At 40.6% G+C, this 24,715-nt stretch overlaps 2 protein-coding genes across 2 annotated transcripts in view; both read left to right on the top strand.

Annotated features, from left to right (window-relative positions):
• The window catches only part of LOC139739846 (uncharacterized), a 58,574-nt gene that overhangs the window by 11,490 nt on the left and 22,369 nt on the right, over positions 1-24,715 (top strand). The gene's annotated exons all lie outside the window — the stretch shown is intronic.
• LOC139739901 (uncharacterized) lies at positions 18,048-23,513 on the top strand. Its single transcript, XM_071650502.1, has 2 exons — positions 18,048-18,402; positions 18,466-23,513. Exons 1-2 carry the CDS (start codon positions 18,048-18,050, stop codon positions 23,511-23,513), a joined length of 5,403 nt encoding a protein of 1,800 aa, XP_071506603.1.

Below are 24,715 nucleotides of genomic sequence, written 5' to 3' on the forward strand. Positions count from 1 at the left end.
GTATAACTCGATGTTCGACCAATCAAAGGGCAAGACAGGCTTGACTTGCGCGTCATTTCAATAAACTGACAGCTGTTGAACATAACAAGTGAAATATCGTTTTGAGACGATAGCTCATGCTGTACCTTATAGGCTTATCAATGTTTTAGTCAATGTTATTAATATTCAGGTTTTCATGCAGGCAAGGTGCCTATCATACATAAAAAGGGTGCAAGAGAGCGAGAGAGAGGGGGAGGGGAGGGGAAATACGATACAGGAGGGAGAAAGGAGAGATGACAGAGATTGGAAAAGAGAAGGAGAGAATTAGCCAGGTTAAAAACACACACACACACACACACACACACACACACACACACACACAGAAAATATAGTTAAAGTAATGACGCGGAGTGTTACGATAAGTTTGAAACGTTTGTTGATCTGGCATTTTGGCGTGACTGTTTGTGCTGTATTGCAGGACCGAGTTCTGCGCTGGTTTCATATTAAGCGAGTGTCAATATTTTCCACGTCTTTGTTTGATTTACGACCACATTCACACCCTTGTTTTCTTCCAGAACAGATAACGTTTGCACACCACTCGCTGACATTTCCACACCTCTTGGGGCTAATAGGTGGTGTTGTATGCGAAAAGGGGGTGATTTTTGTTTAATATTCTCGCTATTATTATCTGGAAAAGTATTAATAAATTGTTCAGCAATTTCAGTGACCTGTCATGGGTGTTTGCTCACAGAAATTTATCACTGTCCCAATTAAAGCGACGAACCGAACGGCCGTCTGTAGTAGACGTGTTGTGTTGTAGTGATGATTTGATGTTATTGATCATAAAGAAATTATGCTCTCTGGAACAACTCAATTATTTCTTTCCTTAAAAGAAATCCTGCGTGTGAAATAATTATAAAGTAGTTTTATCTACTTTTCCTAAGACTGTATATAAATCGATTCATATATGGGGAAAAAAGCGCCTGAAATGACTAACGAATGTACCTTTTCCTACTGTTGGTTGAACGATTCGATTTTTTTTCTCCCCTCTTTTTTCCAAGCAGCTGCTAGACGAATTCATCAAGTTATCATTTTAAAATATCACTTCTCTAATATAATATCGTTTTGTCTGTTCACAAAAACGTTGGCATAATGTTATGATCATCCGTTGAAACTCATTGTGTATTTTGAACACTTCAAGCGATGTTACTGTACAGGTCAGCCAATAGGAAACGCTTAATTTTCCTGAAAATAAGAAAAAAAATTTCCACACGAGGGAAACTTCACAATTTGGGTTTTGATATCTTCGTGGTCAAAACAAATTCACGTCTATATCGGACTGATAGCTTAAAAATCTATAAAGACCCGAGAGAAGCTGCTGTTCCCGACATTGATTGAAGTCACGTGTGATGGGTGACAGAAACAATTAAAGGATCTTAAAATATACTTGTCACGTTGGTCCACAATATACACTCCGAAAAGGGGTTATTTTTGTAATAACTTTATTGAATAAATCGATATGAGAGAAGCTGGTGCACACGACCTTAGATCCACATACTGATAGTTACCAAGACGTGTCTTATCATAATATACAGCCACGCTTAGCAACGATGTGCACAAATTCACACCGCCGGCTTCTCCGGCAATGGGCGAAAAAACTTTTTTTTCCCCCAACGATTTTCCATCTCACGGTAGGATAAGTGTTTCCCCCCGTCATCGCACGTGTAAAATAATTGCAACCTGAAAGGCAACGCAGTGAAGTATTTTACGCATACTCCAGTTTCTCGGGCCGTCCTCACCAACCACCAATACTTTCGATGAAAAACGGTATGGGTGTGGTATTTGATTCGCTTGAAAGAGAAATCAATATTTGGTAATAAAAGTGGAGAGTGAAGGTCCTTTTGAGTTCAGGTATACATAATCATTTGCACAAGTCCCCTGATTGCATGCAATGTTTTTTCTGTGTCGCACTTGTCGAAGATGATGTCTATAAAATGATCTCATCAGAATATTGTCATGACGAGAACCAAAAACTTTTGCGCCCCTTCATTACCTTTGAATTGATGGATCGATAGAATCAACGAGTATCTCACCGGGCGCTCTTCAAATGGGGCCCTTGAAAACTCCCTTCCCGTTTCAAATGAGCTGTAAACGTACCGGCTTAGGAAAATATGCAACCAATGAGGAAGCATAATGCTGTAAAATTGGAATGACGACGAAATCAAAACAAAAGAACGAGGAAAGAGAGGAATAGAGATGGGGAGAAAATAATAAAAGAGAGCATTAACACGCTTCAGAGAACGCGAAGCTTGAACTGGGCTTGCGGAGCGCGCCAGAGACGAAAACCCAAACCTTCGTCCGGAGATGAGACGAACGGGATGGTGTTGTTGGGGAGGGGAAGAAGGCCTTCTGAGCCAAGTCACAGATTTTCAAACTAGACTTGTGGTTCATACAGGCGTGTAACTGACAAAATAATTATTCGCCAAACTTGGGAAGAGCAGAGAGGCGGAGTCGGAGAGGGAGAGAGAAGTGGGAGGGGGAGGAGGGGAGGAAGGAGAATTAAAAATGGCTTGAAGAAGGATATAGATTAGACAGACGATGGAATTGTTTCGTACGGCGTCTCGTTCTTTCTCTTCTTTTATACAAAGGCTGAGAACAGGGGTGTGGAGAGTTCTCCGATTGGTGTATAAAGACAGAATGATGTACTTTTTGTCATCTGATAAATAAGGAGAAAAAAAGCAGCAACACGAAGGAGAATACAAGCCACGATGCGATACGTGTAGGGACGGACGCATAGCCTCCAAAGTCGTTATTCTATTTAAATTAGTTTCCCATTTATATGGAAGCTTATTTCTGATATCACAAATTCTTTCAGATGTAACAATTGCAACAATTCGCGAAGCCAATAACCCCGTTGACTCCGATATGTTGTAAGTTACCACAGCATTGGCGTATGGCGAATCTGGCTCCCGCAAGAAGTGACTTAATGCAAAATATTGATATAACCTTCAGGTGTCAGGCAAGGTACTCAGTAGACTTCAGAGAGTAACAGTGCTGACATTCGGTTTTCCTCTCTTTAAATACAAAACAACAACAGTTGTATTGCACAGTGGTTGTTTTGTGTGTGTGTGTGTGTGTGTGTGAAATGTACGTATTGTTCGCCGATCGTACCGAACAGATTTTCAGTGAAGAAAAGATAGGATTATAACCCTGCTTTTGTCATGAGACAACGAATCAATACTTCCACTTGCTGGTGAGATTACTGATGAATTTGATCCCGCAAAGACATCTCAAAGGATCACAATTGCTTCCATTATACAATCTCTAAACTATACGTATCCATACAATACAATACACCATGATTGACAGATATTGTGCACGATAAATTACGTCTTGAAAGCATTTCTATAGACCTTTGACATCAATCAAGCGAAAAAAAAAATGGGTGCAGACAGCTCAGGAAAAGGAAAAATGGCGTTCAGTTGTCTTCCAAGGCATGGGCACGTGTGAGGCCGAGTGGACTGCAACAACAGCACCACGAACACACAGGTCACGTGTATCGGTCAGTTGTCATGACGTAATTGGGGCTCAACTTTAATCACACGATGTGACAGCTTTGATTATTCAATGTTTATTCAATTCAAACTTTATTTTCAACTTTTTGTCAACAGAATGAAGAAAGAAATATGTAAAATTTGACATGCACTTTATCGAATGATACACAAGCAGCAAAGAATAACAACACAAGTTCATGTCTGTGATCAGTATACAAGAAGAGCTTGTGCATTAAATCCACATGATGGCCTCTACAAATTCGCTTAGAAGCGTGCTTGAATAATTGCATCGTGAGGGCATCGTGATGTGAATCTCTACACCCTCTCCCAATCATCCTGAAATCTTTCAGGGTCAACTAAAAAACACACTTATGAAATGTCATACATATCTTAGGAAGATAGGAACTCACTGAAACCTGTGACGAAGACGTGTGCTTCGAGGTAAGTTTTTTTTTTTTCTACCATAAGTTAGGTTGTTCGGAGTCTATTGAGTACAACGAGCTTAGTAGATTGATCTTGGCGCAATTTTAGAAACTTTGTCATCATTTTCCGTCACCCCCACAATCTGTTCTCCATGGTTACTATGGTTACCACGGACTTCCCTCATGTCCATTAAAGTTAGATGTCTAGCAACTCAACTTGGATGTCAGAAGTTTCTTTCATGATGGCGTGTCCTTGTATAAAGACGAATAGTCTTTGGACAACTAGTACTGATGTTTGCGGACATCACGAATTATGGCTGAATTGAACTTTTGGTCGTATGTCAGAAGCTTTTCAATAACAATTAAGAACGTATGCCTTTTCAGGCGACGTCAGCTTTTCAGTGAATAGCCATCATACGTGGGACTAAACACCAGAAATACAGATGAAAGCATGGATTGTGAGCAGCGACTTTAAAGAGAGAGAAACAGACAGACTAGGGAAGTAAGGAAGTGGAGAGACAGGATTAGAAGGGCAGAGACGGTTGAGATACAGAATGACATAATATATAAGAGAGAAAAAATTATTTGGGAGACTACCCGCTACCCGCTACACGGCATTGTGTGAACGCACACGCCACCAGTTGCCCGACTCGCCGTGCCAACCATTGTGGCCCACACGTTCCGCAGGTCTGGCATTCATCGCGCAGACAATCGCCCCTTTCTCTCGCGCGGAGGTATGGAACGGCCGCGTACCGTTAAACCCGACAAAAACAGCCCTCCCGCACAATAACACTGCCGACACGCAAGCCGGTATAGCGACGGGAAATTGTACTCCCGATCACATCGAGACTAATGAGAAGATAATTGCTCTCGTATTATCCCGATATTCGTAAGAGTTTCTATTGCTCCTCCTTTTCCCCTTAGTGTGGTTGAATCCAAATTTCGGTCCGCTAGATAAAGCGAAAGTACGAGAAGCTATTCGAGCGTTTTACGAGTTTCGAGTTTTCCCCCCTGCAAAGATGAGAAATATCAAGTGTGCTCCCTTAGAGGTATTTTGGTTTTAATTAAACGCGATGCGAGGACAGGAAAGCCTCTGACCACGCGATTCTTCCGAAAAAGGGAAAGTCATTGATCAGGGAGAGCGATAAGAGAGGGAGAGAAAAAAAGAGTGATAAGGACTGGTAGATGATGTGAGAGCAACTAAAGCAGAAACACATTATTTCCTAAAAACCACAAAAGAATAATAAGAACTTGTCCTCTCTCTGTAAGGCTGGGACGTCACACCAACCCAATAGACGCATATACCTTTTCATAGCGACATACGCCACACGAAATAATATGATGCTTCACAAGTTTTATCCTTGGATGGACCATCAAGCCATGCACACTCAATCTGACGTTGTCCAACGATATCTATATGGTCAAATGAGTTTAAAGAAATCATTAGCAAGCCGACTCAGCATTATAGCTATCTTCTAACGGAGCACGAAATATGAATCGTCTGCCTTCTAATATCCATCTCTACATCTATTTCTCTCACTTTTTTTTTCTGTTTCACCTCGAAATATCTTTCCTTTCATTCTTTTTTTTTTTGCATTTTTCATCATAGTCATTCTATACGCACTCCTATTTCTGTTCTTATACGGCCACACACACACACACGCACACACACACACACGCACACTAAAATTATTTATGTATGTATAGATCGTGTAGATACATATATTTATTATGTACATGTATAATTGCATTCAATGAATTTTCCATACCCACGATAGTATTTTCTGATAGTTTTATGAAGAGTTTACTGCTATCTACTTATATTTGGTATATTTGGTGTTTGTTTTGCTGTTGCTTTTACAAAATACAAATAAAGAACAAAATCAACAAATCTTCTTGTAATGTAATGTATATTTATTAACTTCAGTGCTTTATTTGAACCTATTTTGTTCTGAACATAGAGCGATTTTATACGATGCACCACATTTAGAGACAAAGATTGATAGTGGTATTCAAATTTATCAGTCGTCTTGTCGAGTCTTTTTCCCGTCCACCTGTCAGCCTGTCCAGAATGTCGAGCGATCTGCTCAAGTTCTTTCAATAACTCCACCTATAGTCATAGGAAGAACACTTAGAAAGGAATTACGGACCAGTTAATGGTTAGTCTGAACACTCTGAAAATAAAGACTGAACTTGTACAGACAGTAAAAATTTGATTAAACTTGGATGAGAATTAGGGAAGTTTAAAATTGTGAAGTTTCGTTAACTTTTGCGAACATTTTCCGAACAGATTGATATATAATTATTATGCATACATTACTGTGTAAGCTGATAAAGATTGTCGTCACCTAACGATTTTCCCTAGATCATGTACCAAAAAAAAAAAGAAATGACGAACATTCAAATTAGCTGCTACAAAAGTGTAAAACGTACTATTTCTCGCTGAATAACTTGAAAATAAAGAACTGTCGGATATTACAGAATTTGAGACTGGACATAATTGCGTTTGAACCTAAAAAAGATGGAAATTTCAAGATTTTGTGTGTAAACTATGTGGCAAGTTTTGAGGCGATGACATTATCAACTCGCTCTTTTGCATATTCATATTGACTGCTCAAGAAGCCTTTTGTGACAATTAGCGAAACTTCATAATTTCATAACTTCCTTTATAGAATTTTTGCCCGATTTTTATTAGTTTTCAGCTGTTGTGCATATAAAATGTTATTTTTTCGCGTCAGAATGATTTTTAAGTGGTCCGGAATTCCCCTTTAATCCCTAAGCACCATTGAGACACCTTCCACACTGGTTTATTTTACCCGTTTACCGGTTCACCGGATTACCAGATCATACTATCTCATCAAGCTATAACCAACATTTTTTGATAACAGCACGTCATCAGTAATCATTATTTCCCGTAATAGTTTGGTTGGCAAAAGATTAGGACTCATATACTCCCTTTTGAAGCAAGGCAAAATGATTTTCAACGTTTGAAAAAAAAAAACCCAACAAAGCATCACGTGAACATAATAATTCTACCATCTGATGGTGAATTGCCATTCTAAACTGAATTAAAAGATTTTCACGTCAATGCTTGGCGATTAAGGGAGCTGTACCGCCTCAAATGTGGACTTAAAGTAATTTCATACTGTAAAGGGATACGTATCGTCATAAATCGTCGCCATGGTAACCACTGTGAAAATAAGCGGTATTGCCTGTTTCAAAGAACAAATAAACGGACCGCCTTACCAAGAGATCGCCGCGAGGTATTTTCACGCTTGAAGCAGTGCTCAGGACTGCGTGCTTTAAACTGATTCTAAATCCCTCTACTTTCATTTTTCTTTTATTTTCCTTCTTCATCACGCGTGATCATGTCATGCCATGTCCTCTTTCTTTTTCTCTCCCCATCGATCTCTCCATATCTCCATCTTTCTTTTTCCTTTTTCTCTCTCCCTCTCTTACTTTCATTATCATCTTTCTTTCCCCATATGCATGGCGGATCCAAATACGTGTACACTTCGTGTAGCAATGCAAACACAAAATGTTTCTCGTTTGTAGACCTTATAATTAACATAATTACCTCGTAACGTCTATACACATCCTTCTTTAAGTAACAAAAACGTGAAAAACTACCAACATATTTAGTACACGCACACTAGTTTACACAAACTCGTACACACATACACAAAAACACACACACACACACACACACACACACACACACACACACACACACACACACACACACACACATGCACACTAACACATACGCACCTTCATAGCCAAAGACAATGTATGAATACCTAAACGTTGCCCTCACGTACAAACTAAAGTTTGGCGCGATTCTTTTTATTTATCGTATGTTTTTTTCCCTCGTTCGTGAGCCACGTGAGCAGTGCTATCCATAGACTAAATCTTCTACATTAAATGGGTGGTAGAAATAATAGAAATGCACTGGTTCTCTGGCAATGCTTTTTTCAAATGTTCTTATTTGCTTTAAATATTTCGATCAAGACAGCTTTAGTAATGAACAATACTTGGCATAGGCCTACGCTTGGGGTGGGGACGTTGCAGTTTCAATCCAGATATAGGAATATGCAATATTCGACGTTGTTTTTGCTGTCGTTGTTTTTGTCTTTTTCGTTGCAGATTTCTTTGTGTTTGTGTGATATCTTTGTATTCTATTTAGCCGACTTACTGTTGTGTCGTCAGTTTTTCTTCTCTATATTTTCGCGAAACTTCCTTGTCATCAAAAAGGCTCCACTTAGGCGGAGGAAACATACGTTTCGTTTTCATGCTAATGTTGGAAAAAAAAACAGGATGAAGGATAAGCACGTGAGAAGACTGATGGTATCTGGAAGACTTTATCAGGTTGATGGTATGCATCGCACATTCGGCACCTTCAGAGAGAGAAAAAAAAAGAAAGGAAAAAAGGGCGGGAAAAGATGAGGTAGGTCGCACTTCCTGCGATCTCTTGATCGATGTTGTAGCTCTTAAGACACGTCAGGCGCTTCTTTCCCAAACAGGAGACGGCAGAGCCGCACAACGTCCAAGGCATAGGAGACTCCATCACCTGGAAGAATAACACCTCAGAAAAGGGTGTCCCCAGAAAGAAATGGGGGAATGGGGGGAAAGTACTCCAAGATGTATGGACCGAAATAGCATACCCCTCCGTCTCTTTCTGCCTCCAAGCGATCAGCGGCCGTATCAGTAGGCCGACGAGGCGGACAGGCATCGCAGGCAGGGAGGCAGGCGAGCCGGCCGCGTAATGATCGTATCAAGAGATCGAATTTAATTTGCGCGGCGCGATATAGGAAGTGACGTTCCTTCTTCCCTCCTTTTTTCTTAAGTCCTACGTCTACACTCAGTTTCCCTCAGGGTACATCCGTATATTAAGCTATACCGTTTGCCTTTTGATACTTAAAACATCCCTTCCATTCAAAAACTATGTAGAGAAACGGACGTGAATGTCAGGTAAGATAATGTATGCGTTTCACTTTCTTTCCTTTCTGGAAGGAGGTTGTTAATGTTTATGTTAGGTTTGCTTAACTGTAGAGTACGTTAAAAAATCACTGCATGCCAAACATTATTATGATATTGTCGTTTACTGGTCTAAGTTCTTCAAATTATCATAAAATGCTTAATTACAAAATTTGGATAGCTATGTATAGCTATCTTTGTCAAGTCGATATTACCAGAATAACACTTGAACGTTATTGCACGTTATCATACTTTCTTAATCTTGAGATCAATCATTATTTGATCTTGACAGGAAAAAGCAAGCAAATATTTGATTAATCCTCACTATGTGCCAAAATTTTGAAGATGACGAATATACTTTCGACTTTATGTACACTTTGCTATGTGTGCAGGGACCAGAAATCCAACTTTCGGTCAGCTAATCATTAATGATAAAAAATTTTATGTCATTCGCTTTTACAGTCATACCGTTTTAAGTTCGTCATCGCGACATTCTTTGTTTACGATGTGTTTCAATCTCTTAACACCCAATGAAAAGACCCCTTATTGCACAAAGAAAATGACTACGGATCCTGTTATTCGCTGAACGTTATTCGGTTCATTACTCGCAGAGGTAGCTAATCCATGATCTCTTTTAATATAGGCAGGAATTTAAATTCTGGTCTTTATCCAAGTCGGATTGGAGACGACGCACAGTGAAGTCCACAGGGTGTTTATCCTCGTTTCATAGTACAAAGGGATTTGTTGGATGGCCACAACGCATGTGACTGTCTCATTGTTTCGCCATCTTCATCAGTAAATTTGGTTTTTACAGACATTTTGTAATCTATTTTCCAAACATTCATTCGAACGGACCGCACAAAGGATAGTTCTCGTATAGATATCAATCGATTATATCCCGTGACACAGGCTAGACGGTCTAGAGAGGATTACGTCTCATTGATTAATTGTTGACGTTTTTCCCACAGGTATTGAAGCATATTCGCGGCTACTCACTATTTAGTTGATTGATAGTAATGAGGTGTGAAGTATTGGCGAGTCCGCGATATTGTTCGCTTATGTCCCAACTGCCAACACAGTACGGACGACAGTATACTGTAATTGCCCATACGAGCATGCGTGCATAGCGATCGAGGTCTAATGAAAGTTGATCAAGAGGAATATACCTCGTAATCCCTCGCCGGGGAAGGGGGTTGTTTTGGTGTTAATTTGCTGTATTTCCAAGGCAATTTAGCTTGGAGTTCCCACGGAGATAAACATAATATACAAAAAAGGAGAGGAATTATATCTCACGATGTTATTCCTATTGATGTTATAATAATTATATGTCATCAATGTCGCTCAGTAGGACAGAAGATAACACTTCTCTCAAAATACCCATGCAAAATGGAGTAACTCTGGCTTTCAACACGATAATGAAATATATTTTTCACATTTTATGTATAGATCATGATATTTGTTTTTCATTATGCGTGAAATTACACGCGACGCATGCATTCCACATGTTGTGAGAGGTTTGACATTTATCTTTTTTTTTTTAAAGTTGTTTTTCATAGCATGTTGCCGGAAAGTGTCAGAAAAAATACTAAACAGCAACTGGAAACAAGTCAACAACAAGCTTTAATGTGATTCAATTATGCTGTTCAGTCAGATTAAAACTTCTCTCTATCAAAGTGAAACGCGAATCATAGTTCTTCCCTTCCATCTAATCGCTCGAATAATAGAGGCCATTATGTGCTCTCATTGAACAATGATTACAGACATGAAGTTTAATAGGTGGGGCTGTTGTCAATGACGTCTACATGAATTAAAACGTTTAATGCGAGAGCATGAGAGAGAGGGAAAAGGGAGAAGGGAGGGAGAGAAAAGTGATGTGGAATATACAGAGAGGTGGGTGGAGACAGAAAGCGGGAGAGAGAGGGAGAGAGAAGGAGGGGGTGGGGAATGAAATATGGAGAAAATATAAGGCTGCTCCATCCCCACGCCATTCCGGAAATAAGCTCGAAAGCGGGGATGCGTATTCTGTATACCGGAGTCGCTCTCACGTCGACAAGCGAACAGCCCAAAGGGCGAGCCGGACCGATGCAGGGGGAATATGGCGGCCACTTTGGGCGGTGACATAGATGGATTGAAATGACGAGGAGCTAGTGGGATCATTAGGGATAATTTACCACAATGACTCGATGAAAAAAAAAGAGGTACTTAACACTGGCACTGACTGTGCTGCGAATGCCGAGCATCAGTCATATTATGGAAAGAGCTAGGGGCGCGGACGCAGAGGCGAACAAAACGAGAAGGAGTGGACATGAGAAAACGTTTGCAATTCAATTCCGACATAGCGTAAAAGGGATGATTTTTTTTAGGAAGAGCGAAAAACAGCACAAAAAGTCTTTGGTCTTCGATGTGGGGATAAAGGAGTCATATAGAAAAAATGTGTGTCTAACACAATAACATTCCCAATACCTTATACAACTCTTAAGTAGGCTGAAACAATTAAGTATACGAAAAGTTTGAATGATTTTTCTCAAGTAAAGAGCCGTGAGCTTTAATTGTTGACTTTTGTGTGAAACCAATGTCACCGAAACTCCAAAGTACAATTCTTTCATGTTTTAATACACGACCTCTAGGGTAATTGGAAATGAGGGTGAATAAATATAAAAGCGACAATGCAAGGAGGAGAGAGAAACATTTCTCTTAAAGGCCGACATACAGATAGATAGCAAGATATTAATTAAATGGATAGTCAGATAAAGGCATAAACAGAGTGATAAATACAGTTGTTGTTTTTTCAGGAAAGAATAATGCATGTGATGAATGACTAGATGAATCCGATGAATTGATAAAACTGATGAATATCGTTTGATATCATAATAATGAAGATAAGTCAGAGAGACAGAGAATACAGCAGAAGGAACAAAAAAAGATTTTAAACAAAAGAGAAAGATTTTTAAAGAGACAATAACATTACGGTATGTGGAGTCAGACGGTAGCTTTATACGGACAAAATATTGATATGCACGGTGTTACAATTTCATATTCATGCATGCCTATTTGTATGTATTAATATACATGATGTTATCTAGTTTCATATTCATGTATGCCAAATTGTATGTATGTGTATATATTATGTATAATTATGTCATCATAGTCAAGTGGAACAATACATGAAAAAAAAAAGATATTCTAATAATAAGTTACAGTCAAACTGAAAGTTAGATGTTAACTTTGTGATATTTGTTATGACGACATAAGTTTTTTTTTTCTTTTCTTTTTTATTGCAAGGGCCTTATAAGATTCTGAAGCTCATCTCCTGATTCCGGGTAAACTCGAACATTGGCCGGATTAACTATAGTCACAACTGTTTGGAAAACCGTGTACCTTAACAAAAAAGCGAAGAAGGGTGGAAAAGAAGAATGCCCGCAAGGCTGCAAACCATTAGCAGCACCTAGTCATCAATTTTCCCCCCGTCTCTAGCCGCGTCGAATGCAGAGAGCGAAAGGTGGAACCGCGAGCGACATTGTCGTAAATAGATCATTCCCTTAATAGCCATCGATTTACTCGGGAGTTTTGAACCATTTATTGTTTCGGAGACATTAAGATGGGTGTATTATGGACCCACTAACGATACCCACATGATGAAAATGCAGGACAATGATTTATCGCTGGACGCAAAGTAGTTGCATTAAAAGAAAAATACTGCCCAGGTATAAACCCTGAATCGATGCGGAGAAAAACAAAAGAAACAAAACCAGCCAAAGTTATCTTTATCCACGATGATAACAAAGTCCCGTCTGAATCTCTATACTTTACTTGGATTTGCCTCTCATTATTGGTAGGCTGGAATGCATACACAGATTTTTTTTTTTTTCACGGAGGGATTATCTGATCAGATTATGGAATTCAAATTATTTGATGGTGTTAGTTTGTCTTCTTAAAATGATGTTTGAACGTCATTATCTTGGAGTATTTTCCTCTCTTAAAATAATATTACACAATATATCAAAAATAAAAAATAGATAGATAGATAGATAGATAGATAGATAGATAGATAGATAGATAGATTGATAAAGGAAGGGAGAGACAGAGAGAGATAGATAGTATATATTTTCCATTTTCTGATTTGTTATCTTCTGAAGATGGCTTTCGCAAAGTATACCAGCAGTAGTGACCTAAACAATATACCGGTACACACACCAAAAAACAAACACACAAACAAACAAACAAACACCAACAACAACAACACGATTTTCTTTCAGTATTATAGAAGAAACTGATCATATGAATACTAAAGTTCTTGTAGGTATATATTCAATTTTTCATCGTAAAGAAATCTGGAATGACAATCTTGAAATGGCGCCTTGCAGCAAATTTCCATTTAAACACAATGCATTGTGTTGGTCCTCGCACTCTGTTTATAATTAGATTTTATATTTTGTTATGCTCTTCTCACAGCGACGGCTGGAGATGAACATATATCCTACCTTTTTATGTCTGTATTACAGCGTCGGGTATATAGACCGGCACATATTTTTTCATGATCATTGTCACAACGGCAAATGGATCTTTCGCTTTTGGCGGTTGGAGGGAAGCAAATTATTACAAGGACAAATCTACAAAATAAAGCTTTTGACGTGCGTTGATTAGTCCGTTGTCTCCACTGACCATTCCGTCCTATCAATATAATATGGGCTTCCACATTATTTCAAGTTTTCATTAAGATGACACGCATTTGTACCTAATAATGCTTGGATACATCTTTACTAACGGACAAGTTTGCGGGTGCATGACAAATGCTGGAGGACTGCTGTTAGCATGCACTCTCTTTTTATTACGTCCAATTCGCCATGCATCACAGATAAATCAGGTTTTAACGCACAAATTGTACTTAGCATGCTCTGCCCAGAGAGTACGTGTACAGTCGAGGCAAGCGGCTGGAATGTCCGTAAACTATCCATCAAGATCGAATAATTTCTCTCCCAAGCCCCCCCCCCCTCCTCCCTTCGTCCCTTTTCCCGTTACTGCTTAACAATGCCTGTGAGTTTTTCCACTCTTCTTTCTTTAAAGATGTAGAGTATAAAATTGCCTCTGGCTAAATTTGTAAACTCGGAGCTCCTGTTTGTTCTTTGCTGTTTAATGCGACAATAGCGAGAGACAGCAGTGTTTCATAATAATCTCTCTCCCTCTCTTTCTCTTCCTCTATATCCATCTCTTCTCCTCTTTCTTTTCATTCATCATCTTCTTATCTCTCCCTCTCATCATTTTCTTTTTTCCCTTCTCTTTGGAACAGTTCTCCGTTTTTAACTCACTCATATTAATACAGCATATATAGAGCAGCTGTTTACATGATTTGATTTGACTTGACTTGATTTATTCTCAGCATGACAGTGCTTTACAATTTGCATAATTTTTTGCAGCAATTTAATGAACATTGCATACATAAATACGGTATAACAAATGATTGTTATTTGGTACAATTTCAATAATTTTCGCTACAATCATAAACATCTCTTAATATTCATAATCACATACGTTACGACATGTTTAGCTTGCTCTCTGTCAATTTGGGAGAAAATACTCGAATAAAAAAAAAATCGATTCTTCGGGTTATTTCAAAACAAAAGTAATTTCGCAGTTTGTGTCATATTGGTCATAATATTTTTCATCTTGAAAATAGTTGTTTTAATATATTATATTCGTTATACTCCAGTCTGAAGAACCAGGCAATGTCAAATGGGAGATTAATTAGAAATAAGACAACAGGATATTCCTATAAATGGATACATGAAATAAATACTTGGAGAAAACTGCATATACACATACAAGGACACACACACACGCACACACACACACACACACACACACATATATATATATATATATATATATATATATATATATATATACATATATAGATATAGATATATAGATATGTAGGCCTACTACATACTTTATAAACGATACTTCCACAGGGGAAAAAAAAGGCACTTCGGCACATACCCAGCTTCTTCAATCAATTCCCACATTGAGGCGTGCTTTTCTACTTCCTCTTCTTGTTTTGTTTTTCTCTACTTGCTCTTTTTTTTGCCATGCTTTTTAGCGTGGTGAAAGGGGAATGTGCGAAAGCACTGAGCAGGAGGAAAAATCGTTCAGCATGTGTCTCGATTCCCATAAAGATTCTTCGCGAGACGCGGCGGGGAGAAGGCGGGCTCGTATCCCGCTCCACTTGTTCGCATCTCAACAGCCTCTTGAAGCGCCAGTTTATGCCTGTTGAGCACCTCACCGCGGCGGCGCTGCACGATTTACAGGCGCTCTTTTCTCGCTCAGGATGCCCTCGTAAAAAAACGCGCCAAATTGCACGTAGGTGAGAGGAACAAAAATCTGTGCAACGTAACCATATGAGAATTTTTCTTAGATCCCCCGCCCCCTCTCCATTCGGAGAGCAATATTTCACTTTTAACATCATTCGAAACCTTTTTGCATTCCCCGGGAAAACATGGCGCAATAAGAAGGTAAACACGTAAAAACTTTGCACCCTTCTTCGTCTTCGTCATCGCATAAAAACTTATCCGCTTCTGTTTCTCCTTCTCTATCTCTGTCCCTCACTCTCTCCTTCTATCTCTCTACTTCTTTCATCTTATCCTGCTCTCCTATCCTCATGCATCCCCATCTTCCTATAAATCACACAAAACAATTCCAGACGTAGTAAAACTTTTGTTACTCATCATCTATGAATTAAGCATCTTTGTCTTATCGTTCCCCCTCCTTTCTACTCCGCCCTGGTCTTCCCTCTATACCGATCCATTCTCCCCTCCCTCGTTATTCCTCCAGACATCGTGATATTAGCGATGTTGGAGCCGTCGACCTCTTGAACCGCTCTGAGTGAAAATTGCCAACCAAGATGGAATGTCCTCAATTCATTTCAAGGGTTTCGTGTGAAATGCAACACATGTAAACTAGATACCTACTTACAATCTATACTCGCTGTCGCGTATACATATCTCGTCGCACGAAGATGTCACTGCCTAGCGAGCAAAGCATGTCTGGCGGGAAGCATTCCCGTTGATGTTCCGTGAGAAAATCACTGTCAGTTCACGAGATGATGTTTGGCGTGGTCATTTAGAGCATGTGGCGCCATTAGTAACTTTTGTGAAACCCTCTTGGCATCGTGTTCTTTCTCATGATTTCACGGTCTCGTGAAAAATGATTAACCTGCAAACATTGTGTCACAGAACCGTTCAGTCTGTATGTCTAAGTGTAATGCTATGTTATATGTGTGCATGTGTGTGTGTGTGTGTGTGTGTGTGTGTGTGTGAAATTTTCGCCCTGCATTCGAACACCAAAGTTGTCGAAACAGATCAAAAATTAAGTTCTCATGCCTGAGTGGGAGTATGATAAAGAAGAAGGAGGGCTGGGGGCTCTCCACACTTATGGCTATTCAAAAATAGATAAAAATGAAAGAGACAAGAAAACCAATGACTTTCTAGGCTTCAACCAAAAAATTCTTCCCCTTAAAGGAAGGGGAGGGGGGCGCACTGACTCTTGCCCCGAGAACAACACGAGCATTACCCCCCCCCCCTTCCCTCCTTCCCTACCCCCAAGATACAAATCAATTGTCAGTTCCGTAACATCCGTTACTATACTGTCAACACTATTACTAATGACATAACATGTGGGAAAATAGTAGTAAGATACTTATTGCATACGATAATCATAGATTAAAAATGGAACTATAAGGGAAATCGTCATTATATAAGGAGAGCTTCATTCAGATGAGGCTACAACATACAAACAATAGAACATTCACTTCTATATTTACATTACCATACCGCACAAAATATTCTAGGTGGAAAGTAAACAAAATGTGAGATAGTTTTTATGTTTTCCCTTGTTTATTTAGAAAATATTGTACGAGCTTTGCTCGTTTTCTTGCGAGTTTCTTCCATGTTCACTACAAATTAGTTCTACTTAAGTGCTACTTAATCTGTATATCATCTGTATGTATATGCAGGTGTGTATAATGCACTTATATGCATATATTATTTGGTTATCTGACGTGTATTTCCTATACATTTTCGCATTTTACCTCATTGCCTGCATTATGTTGATATGCCTTTTCACCTGTTTCTTAAAATGATCATTATTATTTTGTAATGATTTTGTACCATTTGAATATTACTAAAAATGAATAGAATAAAATGAAAGAAATGTTTTTAGTGTTCACAGCAAATAAAGTAAAGTATCCCTCAAGTTTGGCCCCTTGAAGACGATGGCTGCCAATCAATCAATGTGACTGACAAGGCGGTGGGTAAACTCTAGAAACACAAATGTTAAATTGTAAACCGTTTAGCTCTCAATTCATCCGGATTAGGTAGATAATTTGAGCTTGTTTGTGGCGGACGGCAAACATGATCGCCAAGGGGTCAAGGGGTCAGAGCGGAAATTCGGAAGATTGTGTTCGACAACGCTGATTCCTTATAATAACGTCTAGGCCAGGTACAACATTACATATCTATGATTGAGAGCAGCGGTACTATATCATTGCAGCAATTAGTGTGTTAATCATTGTTCTAAATTTACGTTTCAACCCCTGTTAAGTTACTGATCGCATTTCTTAACTCCCCTGCAAAATCTAATCATTATGTCAGAGAAACCTCTCTAGCTGAGAAGACATGGAAAGTCATACATGAATAGTTGCTCAAGTAAGTAACAGCATTCTCTCCCCCCTTCTCCCTCTTCCATTATATATATATATATATATATATATATATATATGTTGTGGACAGAATAAAGTATGAGTTCGTGATAAGTTCAGCATTGATTGTGACGTCATAGGCGGGCTTGTGAAGCAGAAAATTGGGTATCGGCCTGTGGGGGCGCTATAAAGGTGTGCTGCTAATTTCGAGTTCCGAAACTTTCGTTGCCCAGAGATGCCATTGATTTAGCTCAGATTTCGTTACAAGCCCAATGATGTAAGTAGAAATTGAACCTGCTGCCATGCACGGTATCTCTTCATGGGTGTCGCCCTGTGTGGTTCTTGACGTCATCGATGGTGTCTGGGGGTCATACGTCACATCAGTTCAATATCAGCTTGTGTAGCTGATGAGTTAGCACCACCATGAGTGAGGCAGCCAAGTCAGATGTACGACCGGAAGATTCTGTGAGTCAGGCTGGCTCACGGGCGTCGTCCAGACTGCGGAGTAAGGCTAGACGAGCTGCCCTAGCTGCAGAAGTTGCTGCCCTGAAAGAGCAGCAAGAGCTCGAGAGACAGGAACTGGAGTTAAGGCTAAGAAAGGCTGAGTTGACCCTGCAAACTAAGCTCAGGATTGCTGAGGCCGAGGAAGCTGTTTACGATGAAAGTGATGATGAAGCCGTCAAGTTGGAACCCGTCAAGTTGGAACCACCCGAAATGGTTCCAGTTTCTACTCCGTTGCCAAGACGTGATGAACCCATGGCTTCTGAAAGGGGAACAAGTAGTGATGCAGATAGAACCTTTCAATATCCTGTTGAACAGCCTATGCCGTCATCGAGCCCAGTGACAACGCAGATATTTCAACATTTGGAAGAAGGTCAGAGACAACAGCGACAGTTGATGGAAACAATTAGTTTGTCTAATGTTGACATTATGCAGTTCGATGGAAATCCGCTCAAGTATTTCCAGTTCATGAGATCCTTCGACAGCTTGATTGGTGACTCAACTTTAGACAACAATAGCAAGTTGCTAAAGCTTTACAACTTGTGTGAGGGCCAAGCGAAATCCATCATCCAGTGCTGTCTGATGATGAGCCCAGACGAAGGATACTTCAAGGCAAGACATTTGTTAGCTGATCGGTTTGGTAACAACTTTGTCATCAGTGAAGCATGGATCAAGAGAGTTGTTGAGGGTCCAGCCATACAGAGCAACAGCAAACAACTCAGAGACTTCGCTGATCAATTAAAGACCTGTGCAGAAACACTGAGGGCACTTGGAATGCTGCAAGAGATTAGCAACCGCAGAGAGATGGTCAAGATAGTTGAGAGACTACCATACCATCTTCGTAGTCGTTGGCTAAAGCTGGTAAAGACTATCCGGGACAGAGGCAGATCACCACACATCCTTGACATTGTGGAGTTCGTCGCTGAAGCAGCAGAAGAACTGAATGATCCTGTCTTTGGGTCATTACTACAGAGTGGTACGAAGGATGGACGCAGCTTCTATCAGAAGTCTAAAGACAGACCAACACCTTCAAGTCATCGTTTACCACAAAGAGGTTCCTATTCTACATCTGTCAGTACACCAAGATGTATTCTCTGCGAGGCTAACCATGGGCTATTCTACTGTCAGCGGTTTAAAGACATGAAGCCAGAACAGCGTCTTCAATTAGCCCGGGACAAGAGATTGTGCTTCAACTGTTTGCTGCAAGGGCATATGTCATCGAGATGCACTCTAAACAGAACCTGCTCAGTGAAAGGGTGTACTCTAAAGCACACAAAGTTTCTGCACACTGGAGGACCGTCTACTAGACCAAGTTCCAATGATCCTGAATTGTCATCAAGGAAAACAGACAGAGTTTCTGATCAGTTAGATTCATCAACCCAAACAGATCAGCATGTGTTTGCTAGCACCAGTGAATCATCATCACACGCAAGCAGTGACGTCATGGGGGCCGGGAGGTATAGGATCGCCCTTCCCATAATTCCCATTCAAGTTCAAGCTCCAAATGGAAATGTGTGCGTAGAAACATTTGCCTTGCTAGATACAGGATCTACACATTCCTTTTGTACAAAGGAACTAGCTGACACTCTGGAAGCAAAGGGTGAGACCAAGACCCTGTCTATCTCTACACTGGAGAGACCAAACAACAGGATTGAATGTGAGACTGTGCAGTTAAAGGTGAAAGGACTAACATCTGATGAGGGGCTCAATATCCAAGCTTACACGCGACCGAATTTGAACATAAGTGTTAGAAACATGGCTACGGAGGAAGACATAAACAAGTATGAACACCTTCGTGACCTTGACCTTCCAGTTGTCAATCAACACCAGGTCAGTATGCTGATCGGGCAGGATGTTCCCCAGGCCTTAATGCCCTTGGAAGTGCGAGAAGGAGCATCAGGAGAAGTCTACGCAGTCAGAACTATGTTTGGTTGGACATTGAATGGTCCATTAGCAGACAACGGTCAGGGAAATTTCCAAGCCACTGCTAACTTCATAGCTGATGCTGGAGGTCTCGAAGAGCAAGTCAAGTTGTTCTGGAAACTTGAAGGAATGGAATGCCTTGATGACGACAACAGGAGTCTGTCAGTGAATGACCAGAAGGCGATAGAGACTTGGGAGAGAGAAATTACCATGGATGGTGGACATTATCAGTTGCCAATCCCATTTAGAACGAATCGTCCACGTTTGCCTGACAATCGTCATCTAGCTGAACAGCGTTTGCAGTCGCTTAGAAGAAAACTCTCCAAGGATGACTATCTTCTCAGCAAATACAAGGAAGGAATGTCTAACCTTCTCAAGAAAGGTTATGCTGAAGAAGTTAACGACGAACTACAAGATCAAAGTCAAGTTGATCGAGAACACTGGTATCTGCCTCATCACCCTGTGATAAATCCAAAGAAGCCCGGGAAAGTACGCATTGTCTTTGATTGTGCAGCCAGATATGGAGACGTAGCTCTGAATGATGTCATCCTACAAGGGCCGGATCTAACAAACAAGCTAGCAGGGGTACTTCTGAGATTCAGAAGGGATCCTATCGCACTGACTGCAGATATTGAGGCCATGTTTCATCAGGTCCGAGTAACCCCAAATCACAGAAATGTCCTGAGGTTTCTGTGGTGGGAATCAGGAGATCTTGCAAAGCAACCAAGAGTCTATCGCATGTGTTCACATCTCTTCGGTGGTACTTGGAGTCCAAGTGTGTGCAGTTTTGCACTGCGACAAACTGCAGAAGACAACCAGCAGGATTATGATCCCATCACAGTCGAGACGGTTTACAAGAACTTCTATGTTGATGACTGCTTAGTAACATCAGAGACTGAAACGAAGGCCATTCACTTGGCAGCAGAGCTTCGTGACCTACTCAGCAGAGGTGGATTCAGACTGACTAAATGGCTGAGTAATTCTCCATGTGTGTTGGGGACCATACCACCAGAAGAAAGATCCAAGGAGTTAGCTGGAGTTGATCTGAATCACGATGCATTACCGGTCGAGCGAGCCTTGGGCATGAGCTGGAACGTTGAAGAGGATTGCTTTGGCTATAAGATATCACCTAAGGACAAACCCCTCACAAGACGGGGACTACTGAGTGTCGTCTCGTCAATGTATGACCCTATGGGTTATGCAAGCCCGTTCATCGTCAGAGGGAAATTGGTCTTGCAGGAGCTGTGTCGAAAGGGGCTAACGTGGGATGAGCCTATACCAGAAATCGACAAAGACAAATGGCTGAAATGGCTAGATGAGTTACCAGCTATTGAACGCTTCACAGTAAACAGGTGCATTCGGCCCCATGATCTAGCTGAAGTGAACGACTATGAATTGCACCATTTTTCTGATGCCTCAGAGGTAGCATATGGGACAGCATCTTATTTGGTGTTGAAAGCCACAGACGGTCAGAAACACAGTGAGCTGTTAATGTCAAAATCTCATCTGGCACCTATCAAGAAGACAACAATCCCTCGTCTGGAGCTGTCTGCTGCAACAATGAGTGTAAGACTGGACTCGTTTCTGAAACGTGAGCTGAATGTACCAGTGACGAGATCATTTTTCTGGACAGACAGTACTATCGTCATTCAGTACATCAGAAATGAGGAGAAAAGATTTCGGACATTTGTAGCAAACAGAATTGCTGCAATCAGGAATGCATCTTCTCCAGAACAATGGCATTATGTGGATTCTAAATCTAATCCAGCGGATGATTTGTCCAGAGGTTTGTCGGCAGATGATCTGAGGACGAAAGAAAGATGGCTACATGGTCCAGAATTCTTGCTACAAGGGAAGGAAAATTGGCCCACAAATCCAATTGAGAGGGAAGTGATTTCAGACAATGATGCAGAGATCAAATCATCAAAGGGAGATGCAAGTACATTCAGCACTCTATCTGGTGATGAGAATGCCTTAGATGAGATGATCAACCACTATTCATCATGGTATGGATTGAAAAGAGCAGTTTGCTGGGTGGTGAAATTCATCCGGTGGTTGAAAGAAATGAAATCACTGAAGCATGAAGTAGATGAGGACTTCAAAAGGATCACACTGGATGAAATGCAGTTTGCAGAGAAGAAAATGCTCCAACATGAGCAATCTAAATTCTATGGAGTAGAAAAGGTTGCCCTGACTGAAACAGATGGCTGTGTAAAGAAATCCAGTCCTATCTACAAACTGGATCCAAGGATAGAGGAAGGTCTGATCAGAGTCGGAGGAAGACTAAGCAGATCTGCACTACCACTAGAGGCAAAACACCCAGTGGTGCTTCCGAAGGCAAGCCATGTGTCAAAACTGATCTTAAGAGAAATTCATGTAAAGGCTGGACACAGTGGCAGAAATTACATGTTGTCAATTCTACATGAGAAGTACTGGCTACCCGGTGCTGGAGCTGCCATCAGAAGGATGATAAGTGGGTGTGTTGCATGCCGGCGACAGAGAGCTAAAGTAATGCAGCAAAAAATGGCTGACCTGCCCAAGGACAGGTTGACACCTGATGAGCCGCCTTTCACGAGAGTCGGTATGGACTACTTCGGGCCCATAGAAGCTAAGAGGGGCAGGAGTACTGTTAAACGCTACGGTGTTATCTTCACTTGCCTTGCTGTGAGAGCAGTACATCTTGAAATGGCTGCATCATTAGACACAGACTCATGCATTGATGCAATAAGACGATTCATTGCTCGCAGAGGTAATGTGAAAGAAATAAGATCAGACAATGGGACCAATCTAGTAGGAGCAGAAAGGGAGCTCAGGCGAGAAATAGAAGGATGGAATCGAGAACGACTAAACAACGAACTCCTTCAGGAAAACATTAAATGGTCGTTCAATCCACCTGGAGCTTCACATTTTGGGGGCACCTGGGAAAGACAGATCAGAACGGTGAGGAAGTTGATTCTTGCCTTGACGAAGCAACAAATGCTCTCTGATGAAGGTTTGAGTACCTTGTTGTGTGAAGTGGAGAGCATAATCAACAACAGGCCCATAACCAGAGTGTCTGATGACGTGAGTGATGTTGAGGCTCTGACTCCAAATCACCTTCTCCTGCTCAACAGGAAGCCTCAACTACCACCCACGGTGACTGACAAGTCTGATGTCTACGCGAGGAAGAGATGGCGTCAAGTGCAGTATTTGGCTGACATCTTCTGGAGACGCTGGACGAGGGAGTATCTACCTCAACTGCAGGAAAGGGAGAAGTGGTTATCGTCTCGCAGAAATGTGCAAGTTGGTGACCTAGTGCTCGTGGTGGATGGAAATGTTCCGCGTAATCTGTGGATGTTGGGAAGAGTACTTCAAACCATGCCTGACAGCCAAGGTTTCGTCCGTAGCGCAGCAATCAAGACGAAGAACAGCGTTATCATTCGACCGATTTCCAAGTTATGCATGATCTTGGAAGGAGATGTTTAATGGAGCTCATTTAGGATCTGTGATGGATCAGCCAGTATTGTGATAGCGTGTTACACATAGCGTTTGTGAGAGAGTGCGATATGTGTTAAAGCGTTTGTGATTGCCAAGTGGATATCAACGTTCGCGGCAAGAAGATAGTGTGATGTTCAGTTTGTGTTATAGTCGCGACATGGAGTTCAACGCATTGTGAAAATAGCGTGTGAAGGTCAAGCTGTGATATTCGCGTTGTGGAAATATCATGTGATGCGCAGTTTGTGATATAATCGCGTTATAAAATGATGTCGTTTTGTGTCGTGTTGGATGGAAAACACAAGATTCAGCTTTTCTCAGAGGTGATATTATCATCGGATTGTGTTGTGATATCGCTGAAGGTTTGTGTGTTTGACGTAAATCGCGAAGGAGATCATTTGTGACAAGTGCGCAGATTGTGTCGCGCGGATTCATTTGATTCATCCATTCAGATCAGTGGAAATGAAAGCCACCTTGACTGTGAATTCACCTTTTGTTCATTACCAGTGAACACAAATAACTCTTACCAGACTTTATAAGACAGACTTTATGCAGGTTCACAAGATAACTGATTGCATAATGTTGTACATTGTGTAAGTGAAGTGTATATGAAATGATTCTTATCTCATGGTTGTTATTTTGGCAGTTTTGCAACAGGTAATGGATAATGCCTTTCCAAAGGTTTCCTTCTTGTGAAGTTCACATGGATGTGGAGTATGCAGTAAAACTAGGCAAATTGTTGCACTGTGGTGATAACAAAGAAATCCTAGAGTTTCTTTCTGAGGACGGGTTCATGTGAATTTTTAATTTTTTTTTTTTAAACAAACAAATAAACAAACAAACTGCTTGCTAAAGTGTTGTATGCTGATATACAATGTGTACATATGTTGATGCACAGCTGCATTGATAATTAAGGAAGGAATTTGACATAATGCAAGTGTTCATTCTTGTGTGCATTCAGGTATCAGAGGTATTACAAGCCAAGAGCTTGACAAATCCAAGTGTTCATATATTTCATGTTTTTGCAGGTTGAGAGTTGATGTTATGGTCCATCAGAGAAACATTATGCAGGAAAATGTGTCAACAGGTATGGAGGCGATACACATCATTAGACATGCATAGTTTTACAAATTGTATGCAAAGGTGTCTTATGATGAAAGAAGATACAGAATTCACTGACTGAATGTTATGAG

The sequence above is a fragment of the Diadema antillarum genome, unplaced genomic scaffold (genome assembly GCF_040938485.1).
Source record: "Diadema antillarum isolate AM-2024a unplaced genomic scaffold, OU_Dant_1.0 seq00000821_RagTag, whole genome shotgun sequence".
In the NCBI taxonomy this organism is placed as follows: domain Eukaryota; kingdom Metazoa; phylum Echinodermata; class Echinoidea; order Diadematoida; family Diadematidae; genus Diadema; species Diadema antillarum.